The sequence below is a fragment of the Grammomys surdaster genome, unplaced genomic scaffold (assembly GCF_004785775.1).
Source record: "Grammomys surdaster isolate TR1022 unplaced genomic scaffold, NIH_TR_1.0 212, whole genome shotgun sequence".
Taxonomy (NCBI): Eukaryota; Metazoa; Chordata; class Mammalia; order Rodentia; family Muridae; genus Grammomys; species Grammomys surdaster.
In genome coordinates, this window is record NW_021604657.1 from 4,825,998 (window position 1) to 4,842,995 (window position 16,998).

General features: G+C 35.4%; 1 protein-coding gene across 2 annotated transcripts in view; it reads right to left on the reverse strand.

The window, feature by feature from the left end:
* Smc6 (structural maintenance of chromosomes 6) overlaps positions 1–16,998 on the reverse strand; it is a 57,950-nt gene that overhangs the window by 10,849 nt on the left and 30,103 nt on the right. For both annotated transcript variants that reach the window (XM_028772204.1, XM_028772203.1), the window contains exons 16-24: positions 16,384–16,498; positions 15,900–16,060; positions 13,608–13,743; positions 12,201–12,281; positions 11,141–11,311; positions 9,148–9,285; positions 6,235–6,380; positions 4,362–4,487; positions 1,258–1,363 (exon numbers count right to left, since the gene is read on the reverse strand). In XM_028772204.1, the coding sequence (XP_028628037.1) occupies positions 1,258–1,363; positions 4,362–4,487; positions 6,235–6,380; positions 9,148–9,285; positions 11,141–11,311; positions 12,201–12,281; positions 13,608–13,743; positions 15,900–16,060; positions 16,384–16,498 (1,180 nt within the window). The remainder of the gene's footprint in view (positions 1–1,257; positions 1,364–4,361; positions 4,488–6,234; positions 6,381–9,147; positions 9,286–11,140; positions 11,312–12,200; positions 12,282–13,607; positions 13,744–15,899; positions 16,061–16,383; positions 16,499–16,998) is intronic.

A 16,998-nucleotide genomic window follows, 5' to 3' on the forward strand; every position in this document is an offset into this window, starting at 1 on the left:
TGACTCCTAACTTTATGCTTGGTGTTTTGCATATGAACAGACACAAGACAATAAAATAGCCTACCAAGGTGGAGCAAGTTTCCATTTGATTAGGATATACATATTTCAAGGCTGACAGACAGTTACTCTGGGAGAAAGCTGGACCAGAGTAGATTTGTACTTTTACTAAGACTTAAGTGATTTCATCTGTATTAGTTCCTCTGGCTAACCATGTAAACTTCAGCTCTCACGAATTAACTGAAATACTAGTCACATGCCTAAACATTCCCCAAGTCCTGCTGTCTTGTCTTAATGTCCCTCATAACCACCAACTTTCCAAGCTCCATTAAACACCTCTATGAAAGAAAACATCCAGCAATGATGGCTTCCTTTGGACAGACTCTCCCACTTCTTGGGATTTCAATTCATCTAGTCGCTATTGCTTCCACAACTTTCCAATGTCTTTAAAAATAAGAGGTTTTTTTTGTAATTTCCTTGTACTTTTACAGTAAAAACAATGGGTTATCCTGACATACCACCTCCCAAATCACAGGCCTAATCCTTCCTAGTACCTTCAAATCTGGATCTTTAAATGATTGGATTTCAAAAATAAATGGATGGAGAGACAGTGACAAAGATTTACAAGTGACAATTTAAACAAACAGTAAAATTAACATCCTACTTTGGTTAAATGTAGAGGTTCTAGATGACAAAAGCAATCCAAGCATCTAATATTTACTGTGAACATTAGAAAGATAAAATTATGGTACCAAGAGCAACAATCACTATTTAAAGCAGGTCACTGTCTTTTAAGTTCCTATGCAACTTTTAATCCATATCCTTACACTACACTCTTTGTACAAATTTCCACAACCATAGAAATCTATAAAGGTGAATACAACAGAAAATTAAATTACAAGGTATAAATTTCATGGCTTCCCAGTGAGACTACAAACAATGGACTCTCTGTAATGTCCTACACATGGTACTGGGCAAAAACTTATATCAGTTGGAGTGGATTGACAAGGTAAATTGTTGTTATAATAAAAAAAAAAAACTGTCCTTAGCACCCTAAGAAAACAATGTGATTGTCTCTGGAAAGTAACTCTAGGCTACTCCCTTTGTAAACAGCAACCTAATGTTAAACATACTAGCAAAGACCATCTTTAACTTAGGAATTAGTTCCTGTTTTCTACAGATAACAAGATAAGGCCGATCAATGTTTCAAGAAAAGAAAAGAAACAACTAATGATGAAGATACTTCATCATGATACTTACTGATATACTAAGTGTTTCATTCTTGTGGTCAAAATTCATTTTTCCACAATAAGCACGCTGAGACAGTAAGTTGTCAAAGTATAATTTGCATCGTAATGTCAAACACCTTCAAAAAAATAATTTGGCAATTATAATAGTATTCAACATAGTATAAAATAGGTGGATTAAACATGATTTCCTCCATGTTTTTAATATTTATCTGTATCTGAATTTTATCAAGTTCATTAATTGTATAACCATGAATATTTCTCCACTGTTTCCTGTCCTAAACTACACTATCCCTTTCCATACTAGAGGATAGGGAAGCCTGGATTTTGTTAGTTTCTTTTGCTGCCATAGCACTGGTAATTAGATTCCAGAACTCCCTACCAAAGTCCTTCAATACTCCAATATATTTATTGGCTCCTTCCATTCACAGGTCTTCTATCATAAACTGTCCTAAATACAAAGGTTAGAGAGATTCTAACACGCTGGCTATTTTTGTTCCATAACTGAGTAAACAATGTAGAAAAACCTATCAGTGTTAAAGGTTCTATCAAGTAATACACTATGATGCTTAGTACTGTCAACGAAACAATCTTGAACAACCTGGGAAATGGACCTAAACATGCCTGTGATAGATTATCTGTACTGGGCTAATTAAGACCAGCCAAAAAGCAGGCAGCACCACCACTCCTTGGGCAGAGGATCCAGACTACTGCGTAAGAAGTAAATAGAACAGCTTGCATGTATACTTCACTATGCGTCTTTAATGTGGATAAAACACAACCAGCTGCTTAGAATTCCTGCTGCTTTGAACTGTGAGCAAAAATAAACCCTTTCTCTCTTAAGTTGCTTTTCTCAGAGCAACAGGAAAAGGAACTAAGACATACCCCACACATACAGACAGTGCTTTTATAGAGACAATTTAAATACTATTTCTGTTAAACAATAGACTAAACATCAAGAAAACATGTAAATATAATAACAGAAACTGTATTTAATCTTTCTAATCCTATTCAAAACCCAGACAAACTATTTCGATTGGACACCAAATAGCAAAGGCAGTTCCAGTCAAAATGATCTCTGAAAAACAGGAAAAAAATTAATTGGTCCCTAGAAGTACCCTCAAAAATTACTACTCACCAAAGAGTAAGGCAAATGCACACCTACGTGGATCCTAGTATTTACAGGGAAAGAGTCTAGAGAGCAGAGCTGTAGAGAGGGCTGAGGACAACTGGGGAGGACGAATGAGGGCTGTGCTCCACTACATACCTGAGTACCAACCAGTGCACACTCTCCTGAGCCTGAAGTGGGAAAGAAACAGTAACAGAAAGCCCTGGAAGAAGCACCATGGAAACCTCAAAGCCAGGGACAGTTCATGTCTTGTGGACTAGTGAACCCTCTGTACTCAAGCACTGGTAAGAAGAGTGCCAAGCTAGCACAAAATCAGCCCCAAAGAAGAGTCTGCCAAGAAAACATTAAAGGCAGTCTAATAGGATAAAAATCAATCTGCTTTAATTGAAGTTCTAAAAATATATCTGAAAATGAAAACATAATTCTTAGTGTTTCTGTCAAGAAGATAAATACCCAGTTTGATGGCAAAGACAATTCCCCTGATCTGATCTTTGCATACTATCTATGCACATGAACTGTCACTGCACTCCACAAATGTACACAATTACTGTGTCCCATCATGAACACCCTACTTTAAAAATTCAACAACTGTAAACATGCATTCCAACGTTTACTATCGTTTAATTGAAGACTATGATGGAACATTTTATCGTTAACGCTTCACCTATAGGCCAGCACAATGGGTACAAAGGCCTGCTACTAAACCTAGCTCCTGAGGTCAATCTCAAGCTTCAATAATGAAAGGAGAAGACTTAACTCTTGCAAACTACCCTGATCTCCACACGCATGCCACAGCATACAGTACACAAACATACCCCAAATAAAAAAACAAATATACATAAAAAAAATTAATGCTATCTCTGAATTTTCCCATATATACAATAGCCATGTATATTTTTATTTCTATTGCCTTATGAGTGTACAATTTTGGGGTCAGGAAGATGACTCAGAAGTTGAAGTGCCCACCCAAGTGTGATGATCTGGATCCTTAGAAAAATATAAAAGCCCCCACATAGTGTCAAACTTCTCTACTGGGCAAGTAAGTGGGTAGACAGGTGTGGATCCCTGAAGCTCATTGACCAGGCAGCCTAACCAAACTGATGAGCTTCTGGCTCAGCAAAAGATGCTGGCTGGAAATACAATAAATAAATAAATAAATAAATAAATAAATAAATAAATAAATAAATAAAATAAATAAGGGTGGAGAAGGGTTGATAAAGGAAACACACTTGTTATGAACTTATGAACTTCAGGGTTCCTCCAAACACACATGTATACACAATATAAACAAAAACACAATAGTAAATATTGGAAGAGAAATAAAAAGTATCACTGAGGAAAGAGTATCTGTGGAAAACAGAGGTTATATCCCCTAACAATCATCTTCTAGGGGTTTTTTTGGTTGTTTTTTTTGTTTGTTTGTTTTTTGCCTGCTTCTTTGGTATAAGTGAGGGTGGGGGTGGGGAGGGGGAAGCTATTTACTCCTGAGAGATTGCATCTTTCGCGGTATGTTGTTAATAGCTCCTTTTTAATGTAGTCTCAGCTACATCAAGCACAGTTATTAACACTGAAGATATTACAGTACAAAGAACAGAGGTTTGTAATCATGGACCTACACCATAATCACAGATCACAGTAAATCAGTTGAGATACTGCTCTAATAAGTCCTCCTAACCTCCCTTAGAAACATGCTATGTCCAAAATAACTGTTTTGTAGCACTGAGTTCCCACTCTAACGACCTACTAGGCAATAAACAGCACCTGAGAGTTATCTAGTAAAGGTTACCTAACAGTGGGAAAACTGGGTAAGCTTGCTGTTAAGGTTCTTTCATATCAGGATTCTGTTTTAACTACAGATTCTAAACACTAAATGTGGACCATGCATGCACAGTACCTCACAGAGCTGGACAGAGGCAAGATCTGATCAGTATTCATATAGAAATAGTTGAAAACAAACAAAAAGAGACATATCTTTAAAATGTACTTACCTTCTAAATTGTTGGTATGTTTTGTACCTATGGGTCATTATTTCTTCTAATAATTTAATGAACCTTCTTAAAGTCCTTACTTTATTATCCAGATCAAGATAGGTTTCTCTTGCTTCCTGGTACTGCCTATTTTTTATAAATAAAATAGTCAGTAAATAAATACAAACACATAAGTAAAGTCTCAAACATATTTAACTGGAAAGAAAAGGAAAAGGAAGAGTGTAGAGCATCTAAGAACAGCCGATTCCATGAATTCCTAGTCAAAGTATATTTCCACAAAGAATGTTACAGGAGAGAGACAATACAACTGTGAAGAGGAAAAAACAAATTCCTAGCCTTAGAAAATGTGGTAAGATGGAAAACATATGTGCATAAGTACTCATGTAAGGCTCAGGGGTAGCAGATCTTAGAAAATACTAGTAGACTGACACCTTCTAAAAACACCAGGGTTACACCAGAAGGTCTTCTTAGTAATAGATGTCAATAAAGGAAAGAAGGGACACAAGGTCAATACTGGAATCCTTCCACCCTAAACAAGCTACAAAGTAAGGAAGGCATGGCTACTCAACAGTGCCACAGTGGAAGGGAAACCAGCAGCCTGCTGTACTGATAACTATCCCCACACCAGCTTTACAAGGGTGCAAGAAATCCAAACTCAGGGCATGGTGACTGCACAGCAGGAACTGTTACACTCAGTCACTCCTCCTCAGCTCACTCATACATATGTAGGCATATATGCATGCATACACATTGCAGAACTGAGGGTGAACTCTGAGCCCTGGCGGTGCTCAGTAACGAGACTACTTTTGAGTGGCAGCCATGCAGTTTACAAACATTTTTTAGAGATGTACTGTCTACAAAAATTTCTTAATAGTCAGATTCTTCCCCACTGTTTTGAAAATGAAGCTGAGATCACTTGCTTCATCAAACTTGTTTTTAAAAGACATGTATTGTGTGTATATTTATGTGGCCCCATGGCACATGTGGAAGTTAAAGATAATCCTTCCATGATGTGAAGCCTGGGACTGAACTCAAGCCATCAGGCTTGGCAGCAGGTCCTGGTCCTCTGAACTACCTTGCTGGATCCCTGTCTTCGTGTGTTGTAACCTAACAAGGAGTTTTGTAGAAAAGTTCTAATCTTTCTATTTTTTTTAACCATTCTTCAGAGCTGTATACTATTGTTAACATTTCATTAAAAAAAAAAACCTATTTAAAGAACTGGTATAATATTTTCTCATTTTAGATGGTTACATTATAAACGCAGTGACTCATTTAAAACTGCATCAAATATTCTGTAAAGCATTTTAATTTATACTGATTAAATGCTTTTTAGAAGAGTTTTAATGACTATTAGCTGCTTCCTCTAAATTCTATTTATTATAGAGTCTTATGTTTGATTTTTGTAACAAAACCTAAGTTATTATGGACAATGAAGAAATTAAGGCTAAAGAAAATTTGATAACTGTCCAAAGTCCTGTAAGTAAAGAGCAAAACCTCTTAAAGCCTTTCTTTTAATCAGTAATGTAAGACTACTCATTTCACTAAGACCTCAATGACCTGGACTATTCATGTTTTCACTGCATTCATTTTTATGTATATGGAAAATAACTCCTAATTATTTTGATTTGCAGTTTTTGGTTACCTGTGAAGCTGAATATTTTTTGGTCCATATGAATAAAAACATAAACTGCCTCTATGTTAAAATGCCATTCTATAAGGTACTGTTCCATTGTTATGATGCTCATTTAACAGAGTACTTCAGTACAATTACATAACAAGAGCAACTCTTCATCCAAGTTAAGCTTACATATAAAACATGTCTCAATAACATCTATGGATAATACACTAAAGTAGAAAATCGATGATCACTTACTTCATTATTTCCTCCCGATCTCCATGACTAGCATGTTCTGCCTGAATTTTTTGTCTTAAACGATTAATTTCTTTGTCTAGAATTGATGCAGATTTTTTTACTTCTATCCGTTCTGGGCAGATCTGTCTTGCTTGTGACATTTTCTCCTAAGAAAATAGATGTAGATCTTAAAATTTTTCTTGATATTATAATTATACTAATTCTGCCAAAATATGCAAAGTAAAATGAGCTTAGATTTAAGACATATATTTACTATCAGCATTTTTTTCTTAAAGATTTATTGTATTTAATTATGTATATGTCCATGAGTACAGATGCCTGTGGAGGCCAAAGATGTTGGATCACCCTGGAGCTGAAGTTATAGGCAGTTGTTAACACTAGTGTGGATGCTGAAAAGTAGATTCAAGTCTCTTACCATGCTCTTAGCTGTTGAGACAGCTCTCTGCCCTACATTAGAAGTGTTTCTATCCATGTGTTACATTGAAGAAACAAAGTTAAACGTCATTGAAATATTCAAAGAAAAGTATATCCCTATGCACAAGACTAATAACTTGTAAGAACTCTATCACTTCCTAGTGAAAAAAAAGTATAATAGTGATATCAGGATGCTGAGGCTGGTGACAGCTTCCCCTGTAATTTACTGAGTGTACTCTGAACAAGAGAGGTATGGAAAATACAAACAGACCATCTTGTTTTATATGCAATGAAGAAAATGCTAAGTATTTTCTTGTACAATATAGATCTTATATCATAATCTACTGTATTATGTCTGAAACAGATATGGAAACAAATTAAGAGTTCCACTCATTTTCTTTGTGACATAAAGCAAAGATGGAATCCACCACATACAACAGGACTGCCTTCAATTATTCCCTAAAAACACAGTGCCTATTTAGCTGTGCACAGGCACAGCTGGCAGGAGTTAAACTCAGTCAGCATATACCCCAGCAATGCATAGACAGACGTAGTGCTGACAGTAAGTGGCATGCACTTAAAAAGGTTTGCAAACTGAGAGAGCCATTTTCTCAACCACTAAAACACAATGGAAGACTATCTGGTCTAGTTAGTTCTCAGATTTAAAGAGACACTAGTTCTCTTCTGTCAATTCACAGAAGCACATGTTACCCTTTAGGAAACAAAAATTCAAGACAACTTGTTTTTCTCTAGAAACATGACATGGAAGAAAAAGGGTCTTAAGGAAGGAAGGATGGGAACAAGAGTATAGGAGAGAAAGGAGAGCAGAGAGACAAGGGAGAATAGAGAGCAGAAGAGAACTAATCAAAAGGAAACATGCAGAGAAACCTCATATGGAACCCTATCACTCCATTGTTAATTATTAAAAACTAAAAAAATAGAGGCTGTATGGAAACCAAACACAACAGACACTTCTTAACATATATACATACATGAAAAATCCTAAGTCACCAGTAACAGGAAGACAAAGTCCCAACTAAACATTGCTTGCCACTAAATAAAACCTCTAATTCCAGGAATGGGTCACATCTAATTAAACTGTTAGCCTAAGACCTCTTGGAAACCTCCAAGTAACCGAGGCTACTGCCAAGGCTCTTGGTTGCTTTCCACAAACTGATGGTAAGGCCCTAATGCTGAAGACAACATCTACACAAATCACTGCACATGGAGAAGTCTAACTGGTATCTACCTAGAGACTTCACCCCAAATGAAGTGTTCATGGTACTGGAAGGTACACTACAAAATACCAGAGGAGAACGGTAAACACCAACCCAACTACAGATCCTTCGGTCTACAATAGTGACCTTCATACAATATACTCTGGTACAATGATGGCACAAAAGTTGAAATAACTAATCATTATGTGATTAGAATTAAGGCCCATTCCATGAGATAAAACCCATGCACTGCACTGACTGCCTGACGGCCAAAAACCTGAGACTACACAAGATAGGCCTAGGGGAAAACCAAATTATTATTGTTCTGCTAAAGGAACATAGGAATATAATGGCTCCTGACAACATTGTGATATATTTGTCAACTGGTGCCTTGCTCAGCCATCATCAGAGAAGCTTCCTCCTATAGCAGATGTGAACAAATAAAGACCCACAGCTAGACAATGTGCAGAGTGAGGGACCCTGGAACACACCATCTTAAAAGGGATGTCTTTGTTAAATTCCTCCACTCAGGGATCAGGGCCTCCACAGAAGAGGAGGCAGAAAGATTTTTAACTTGTTGGGGATAGAGAACACCACAGAAAAAAACACATTCTAGACAACATGACTGACATCTAAGCCAGATGGGGTCCCAGGGCTGAGATATTAAGACTCCATGCCTAAGCCAGAAGCTATCTCCAAATGATAACCATCTACAAAGGAAAAACTAGTATTCTACAAGGGATTCACTGGGTATACTAGCTACATTCATGGGTAAGGCCCATGCCCAGCAGTAAGTAAATGGCCAACACCTAACAAACTCATTAAAGGTTTTGTTGCCTCTAATGCTTTGGTCTGGGCTTTTTTGAACGTTACAGATCTTTTGCTTATACGTTATACCTTCAAATTTTGTTCTGGGATTTCTGAGTGTGAAAATGTATGTCTCAGCATCTACATGTATTTTATGGTTTTTTTCCCCCCATTTGGTTCTTTATTTTCTATTGTTTTGTTTTGTCATATTCTGGTTTGTTTTTGTTTTACTATTATTATTATTAGATGTGTTTGCTTTCTAATAAAAAAGACAATGTGTGGATTTGAGTTGGAGAAGTGGAGAAAATCTAGGAGGAGTTGGGGAAGGGAAACTGTAATCAGAAACTAATATTATATGGGAAAATCTAGTTTCAGTGGAAAAGTAAAAATAACAAAAACTAGAAAAAATACAAAATTTTAACAATTTACATTGTAGATAAAATAATTTGGAAGAAAAAAAAAAACAGTGGATAACCTGTAGCTCCTTCTCCTTCATGTCAAGTTCTCTTCTCTTTTTATTTAAGGTATCCAAATGTTCTTTCTGTTTATCTTCATAATGTTGCTTCCCACGTTTTTGGCTATCCACTTCAGAGTCAGCAAGATTTAACTCATCCTGTTTTCATAAAGACAAAATAATCTATAAAGAAAGGATCATTAATCTTTTTTTACCTTACATCTTCTGCTTATATGTTATACCTTCAAATTTTGATCATCAGAGCAGGATAGATGCTTTGGAGCCTTTGAGAATAGGTAGGAAACAACTTGATTGATAAAGTGCCTGTTACACTTTTCAGTAAGAGAAAAGCATCCATTGGCCAAGATCTCAATAATCAGCAACAATCTCCCCAGATACCACTGACTAACACAGAGGACACGCCCACCACCAAGTACACTTTACGGGGCAACGGCTAACATATCATACAGTGGGAGTATTAGGAATACAATGATTTTGCTAGAAAAGCATCTTGGCTTTGTGACTGACAGCTACTGTGACATTCTGAGGAGGAGGGGGAAAAACTCCCTGCTAGTACTTGATTACAAACAGGTTTACCAAAGGACCCAGATCCTACCTTTCAATAATTTGAAGCCAAGGGGAAAAAAAGTTAAGATAAAAAATTCTTGTTGCCTCTTATTGAACTTACTTAAGAACTCCAAGTCCAGGGCTTGTTTGATCTTAGATATTAATTAAGCACAGAGGATTCAAAATCAAACTCAGAGCACAAGAAAATACAATATAAGCAGAGAGAAGCAGCTCAGGGATACAGTGCTTACAGAGCATACAGAAAGTCCTGAGTTTGTCCCAGCCACATATACAAAACAGAGACACGAACAAATGAAACAAGCCCAAAACACAGCTTGCTCTTCATTCTTTCTTAAGTCTCCTGAGTATATAATTTAACTGCTAATCTTTCTTCTATTCTGCTTTAGCACATCACAATTCAAATTAAGTGGCCCTGTTCAATTCGTTATTGGTGTTAAGATTTTAAATGTTACTTTAATTGTTGGCACTATTGCAATTCTTGAGACCAAAATTTTATTATTCTTCAAGTTTTGACATTTAAAAGTTTCATTCTTCATTTTAAAATAAAATACTAACTTTGTCTTTTTTTTCATTTTTGGGACTTTTGTATGTTACTGCTTATTTTCTGTTTTCTTATTTATTTAGTGAATATTATCTTTTGTTTTTCTTCTACTTTAATGTTTAAATTGTACATCCCTAATAGTTCATTTACCAGTGAACTGTGCTTTATCAGTAAAATTTCGAGTTTTGAAGATAGAGAATTACTCATTGAAATGGCATTTACAATAAGTTAAAGGATAACAAATCTATCAAATATGGCCTAAAACTCAGTTTAATTTATTAGTTTACTTCTAAATAACTAATTAATTGATAATTAATTAATTTAGTTCAGCTCATTTTATTTCCTTAAATCTAGTCACAAATAGTACATGCTAAAAATAAAGTCAAAGAAAATCAGCCCACTGCCATGACTTTAAATCCTACCACTCAGGAGGTAGAGGTAGACTGATATGTTAGTGCAAATCCATCCAAGGTTACACAATGAGAACTTGTTTTAAAACATGGCAAAGAAGTCAGCCTTAAATCTATTGCAAAGTTACTTAAGTGGGTTAAGTAACATTGTACTTCAAGATGCCTTTCCCAGCTGCTAAGCCATGAGTAACTAATGGAAAGATGGGAAGATTCAGGCAGAAACAGAAACAATAGGCATCCAAAGACACCCTACTTCCGCTGCTTCTGGTGGATAAAGAAGCAGTTAAGATCATGTTACAATTATTTATTCTTTTTAAAACAAGAGCAAACTATTTTGTATTAATTGACCTAATTCAATAATTTATGTTTATATTTATACCTGACCAGTAAGGATCTTTAAGGTAAGATACAATGAGTTTGTTGAATAAGCTCTAACATAAAAGACATAGAAGACAGAATAACAATTATATAATACCTTAAGTGGATCTGCTAGCTCTGATAGCTGATTAATCTTCAATTTAATTGTATCATACTTGTTTTCTGCTTCAATTTTTAGACTTTTAAGATTCTCCATGTTTTCTTTTTGTTGCTCCATGTTTTTCTCCACCATTTGCATTTTTATTTTATTTTCCTCAGCTTCATCTTCCTGATAACATTTTAAAAATATAGTTATATTAAATATAAGTTATCCAAAAGAAAAAAATATATAGACAATTCTGAGGAAAGAAAAACAGCAAAAATCAGAGCTAAGATGAACAAACAAGCAGACAAAGTATTTTCATACCCTAAATGGGAGTTTATAAAGTAGAACAAAAAGGTTCAAAAGAAGGACTGCCATTTGGCAATGAAGTAAAAAAAATATTCAGACTGAAAGTATTATCAAAAGCTATCACATTGTCAAAATGTACTTAGTGTACGTTAGTTAGTATGTATTTTGTGACAATGTGACAGCGGCTAAGTTAAAAAAAAAATTAAGACATAACCTATGTCTTTAAGGTAGTTTATCAATAAAGATAAAAAGCAGGAAATATGACTACTAACAAAACTCAGTAGCCAAAAGCTCTGCAGCACAGGAACCTTCCTGTTTTACCCACTGCTTATGGTAGGTAATATGTTGCCATTCACTTAAGTAGGACATGAATTATTTGGCTTGTTTGTTGCATTCCAGAAAAAGTTATGCTGCATGTCACAGATAGCTGAAAAATTAAAATACAGAAAACATGTAAAAAATTAAGATGAAACATAAACCAGGAAAATGAAATACACAACATAGTCCTAACCTCTGTCCTTGCAGAGAAACTAATATTTACCTTATGTGGCACAAGGAAAATCTATTATGCATGCAAGTCACATACACAGAACATCAAGAATCCCAAAGGCCATACTTCAGGTAAAATCTGGTATGTTTTATGAGTGGCAATGGCAATCGAAAGATAGCTACGATTAAAGGATCTTTTTAAAAGTGAGACTTGTGAGCCACTAAGCTAAGTTACTGTTTTATCCTTTAACATTTAAATTGAAGAAAAGTATTTTACCAAGGTTGCAATATCTACAGATTGGTGTTCTTCTATATTCTCAAGTTCCCGAATTTCAGAAATATTTTTTCTTATTTTCATCTAAAAAAAGAAAGTATATAGAATTTAATAAAAACAAATATCCTTGAAAGATTATATTAAACCACAAAGATCTAGTATACATATAATACAGCAGCATGCAATAGTTAACAAAGGGGGGATAGCATTATTAAATGAACCAAAGGAAATGCAAGAATTCACATGCATTCCACCTAGATCAATCTTACTACTAATCCATTTCTACACAAAGAAGATAGTAAAAATCCACTTTAGGATTCAAAATGATCACACTGTCGGGTCAGTAAAAAACGCTTTTCTAAAATACCTTTATTGCAAGATTACTATAAAAATCCAGTGTTTCCCAAAGAGTCAAATAATCCCTGGGAGGTCCAGAGACCCATGTACTCATACTTATTTTAAGAAAAGCACTGTAAAGCTGTCTACCATTTTCACTAATGCTTTCTCTTAAATTTATAGGTAGCTTTTAACTGTACCTAACATTATCAAGAAACAAAATTTTATTTCATTTTTAAAAAATTCAAAGTACTGATAGATACAACACACATATGCTGGCTAGTTTTATGTCAATTTGACACAAGCTAGGGTCATCTGGAAGAAGAAATCTTAATTTAAAAAAAACGACCCCCCCTCCAAAGGCGCGGGAGGGGGCTGGAAATGGGTCAGCGGATAAACTCACTGACTGCTCTTCCAGAAGTTCTGAGTTCAATTCCTTTCCAGAACTTCTCTTCCAGGAGTTCTGAGTTCAAGCAATCACATGGTGGCTCACAACCATCTGTAATGGAATCTGATGGCCTCTGCTGGTGAATACAGCTGAATACAGCTACAGTAGACTCATATACATAAAATAAATCTTTAAAAAAAAAAAAGGCCCCACCCAACTAGCCTGGAGACTAGTCTGTAGTGCAGTTTCTTGATTGTTGATTGATGTGGAAAGATGCCACTAACCATGGGCAGTGCTACCCAGGTCTGGTGGTCCTGAGTGAGTGCTCTAAGAAAGTACACTGAACAACAAGCCATGAGGAGAAAGCTAGAAGCAGCATTCCTCCATGGCTTCTGCATCAGCTTTTGCCTCTAGCTCTTGCTTTGTGTTCCTACCATGACTTAATAAATGATGGACTCTGATGTGGAACTTTCTGATTCAAACAAACCTTCCCTCCCCCAGTTGCTTTTGGTCATGGAGCTTTGTCACAGCAATAGAAACAAACTCTAATTAATATAACACATAAATGAAAGTTCTTCCTAAGATTGGCTTGAAGTCAAAGTATTTGAGAAGATGAATGACAAAATTATACAATTAACTTGGAAATGGTAAGTTGGAAAACCAAAGGCTATTATTTAGTTTTTTACCTTTATTTCTTTATAATGTAGTTGGCACCTTTTAAGAAGTTCTTCATTGCGTTTAATATCCTTCTCAAGGGCAGACAGATGATGCTGAAGATTTATTATGTGGCCCTTTTTATTTTCAATCTCAGTCTCCAAGTCACTTGATAGAGAAGATAAAAAATACTTTAACTCTTGTACATCTTGCTCCTTTACAAGTTTATTTGTAAGAACTTATTTACAAAATGCTATTCCATTAAAGCAGTTCTATAATCCTATCAAATTAAGAAATTAAGAAATTATATAATTATCAAATTAAGTTAGTGAAAACTAGCAGAAATGTCAAAAGATTATCTAAAGAAGTTTTACTTATTTTTGTTTGATTAGCAAGTGTTATAATGTGAATTCTGTGCTCTAGGAATTATGCATGAAGCTAGGTGGAAGCAGAACAGGATGAAGATTCAATCTCTCAATAATAAGACAGATTACACTGCAACGTTAAATAAATATGACTAGGACAAGAAGAGTCTTTGCCTCACAACTACAGAAACACAAATGTGATCTGGAAGAATGTTTTTACCAGCTAGTCTAGCAGCGTGTGCGTGCGCACACACACAGTAGTAAGAGGAGATTTAAAGAATAACTTTAAATTCTTGTTTAAGAAAAAAAAATGCTAAGAACATGTATTGAATAGAAGGAAAAGAGGATGGAACGTAAACTTGGCAAATGCCAAAACTACGAAGGGTCTCTCTGCAGTAGTCCAGCAAATACTACAGTGTTCTGACTTACTAGTTTACACATGGACAAAGAACATTTGGTATCTACTGAACTATGTATACAAGTTGCTTGAATCAGATGAATATGTTCCAAAATAATGATCAGTCTCTAATTCTGCACTGTATTTTGATGGTTTCCACAGCACTGTTCATGTATAAATTACCCACTCCCTCTTATCACATTTGGCAAGGATGAAGTGTTTGTTTGAAGGAACAAATGAAAACAGATTCTAAAGTATACCTCATATGACATACTTCAGTAATGTCTACCAAATTTTTTACCATGGAGTTTAATTTAATACATAAATCATCAATCACTCTAAGAGTCTGCTTATACATAGTACATACTTTGCTAACAGGAGACTGCCTTGGGTTGAAAAACTAAACCAAGTACTACAACGTCCACTTGGTGGGGGTTTTTTCCCCCAACCTTTTTCTACTGCTTATCAAGAAATTTTAAATTTCCTAAACCTTGAAATAACCTCATGCTACTTTGTTAACAATCACATGAAAAGTATTCATTATCTGAAAATGAGAAACTTCAACAAAACCCTCATTTTCTTCCACATGTAAGTCACTTAGAATCCTTTTATTTTGGCACAACTTTTTTAGATGACCCCTCTTCTCCTCCTTCCTTTCCTCTGGAGTGGTGCTAGAGGATGAATCTAGGACCTTATGCATGGTAGGCAGTACTCTATTAATGATCCTTTCTCCTCAGCCTCAGTCATGCAACAAGGACAGCATTAGCAATAGCTCTGTATCTGAAATTCATTTATCCTAAACAATCTCTACGTCATTAACTCATTCCTAAGCCATCAATTCACCAAATGGCATTAGTTTAGTTGGGAAATCATGCTATAGTATAAAAAAACTGTCTTCTGTAAACCCCTGTATGTAATTTGGTAATAATCTTTTTTAATTTAATTTTTTTTTTAGGTTCCCAATTTGTCTTCTCTTCTACCTCTATTTTCCCAGGCCAGTGTTTTAAGTGTACCAACTGACCTTCTTTCTTGCTCTCTCAAACAATGTAACTCTATAAATGAGACAGATAAAGAAGTCTGTGTCTGAAAGTAGCCCAGCATGCTGGACTCCTGCTAATTAAAAAAAAAAAAATTACTGAAACTCAATAGTGAGCAGTGGTACAGCTCCTGTACATTCTTTAATTCTTCAACATGGAAAGCTTCAAAATGTGCAATCTATCCTTTTACAGAAGACACATTAGTCTTCTCTATGTTGTTCCAATTTCAGCACACATGTTGCCCAAGCAAGCACTAGTTCATATGCTTAGTACAGAACATCCTTACAGCTTGAGGACAGGTAACAAGAACTTTTGATACTATAGCATGTGTAGACATTTTATGTGTAGACATTTGTGTAGACATTAGGACATTTTATGCATTTGGTCCTAAATACTGTTATCAAAATAAGTGCTGAATTCTACATCTAGTTAAAGAAACTTTTAAGACCAAACACTAAATAAATCACAGAAAATGGAACCCAAAGGGGACATTGGGAATAAAATAGTAAAGCACTTAATTCAAACCTTATTTCAGAATCCACATCTCTGCTTAGAAACTTTGGTCTTGTACTTTCAGATGAATAATAACGTCCTGCAAAAACTTGATCACCATCAGCAGTAAAAGCTTCTCTACAATTTTTAGGTGGCTTTTGGGACTGCATGACTGCACGAGCTACGGAATTATTCTAGAACAAAAAAGTATATATTTTTAAAACACTGCCAAAGTATTTCTGATGGATATACCCATTGGTAAGAAAATTCAAGTAGTTTTATTTAAACATCAAAATAATTCCCATAATAATAATATATTTATGAAATATTTTACAAACAACCAAACTGGTAACAGTTCCTTTGGAAACAAAATGAACAAACCAACCAATGCTGTACTATCCTATAGATTCTCCCATGAGATAACAGTAAAACAGTGAAACATATCTATAAAAAAAATCAGCTATGAAGATTTGTAAATGGGAGGAACCACATATAGTACATGAACCATGGGCCTTACTTTGATCAGCAGCACTGTCTCTATGCTCCGCATGTCAATCAGGCTGTTTGCAACAACAGCATTGTCTATTTCTAAAGCTGTCAGAACAGTTGGAAACTCTGGATGGTAAGCAGCTCTAGGAGACAGAGGAGAGGGCAACTCAACAAACTTTAAACACAAGCAAATTTCACACATAAATTTAATGGGTAAGTAGATTATAGAGAATATATAATATCTGATATTTGAACACTTATCATTAGAGGTTTATTTACTGAAAAATTACATTAAAACAATGTTAAGACACTGTTTTAAGCACATAGAAATATGAGCTCACATAGTCTCTTAACAACCACTATAATATATTTTATTATCCTATTTTTTCTGATGAGAATGCTTCAGAGTTTAACAAGTTCCCTAACATCCTAAAGATGGTTAAGTGGCCAGGGTAGAATTTAAAGTAGGCAATACATATTTAAAACTCAGACTCACAGCTGGGCAGTGGTGGTGCACGCCTTTAATCCCAGCACTTGGGAGGCAGAGGCAGGTGGATTTCTGAGTTCGAGAGTTCGAGGCTAGCCTGGTCTACAGAGTGAGTTCCAGGACAGCCAGGGCTACACAGAGACAGGGTTTCTCTGT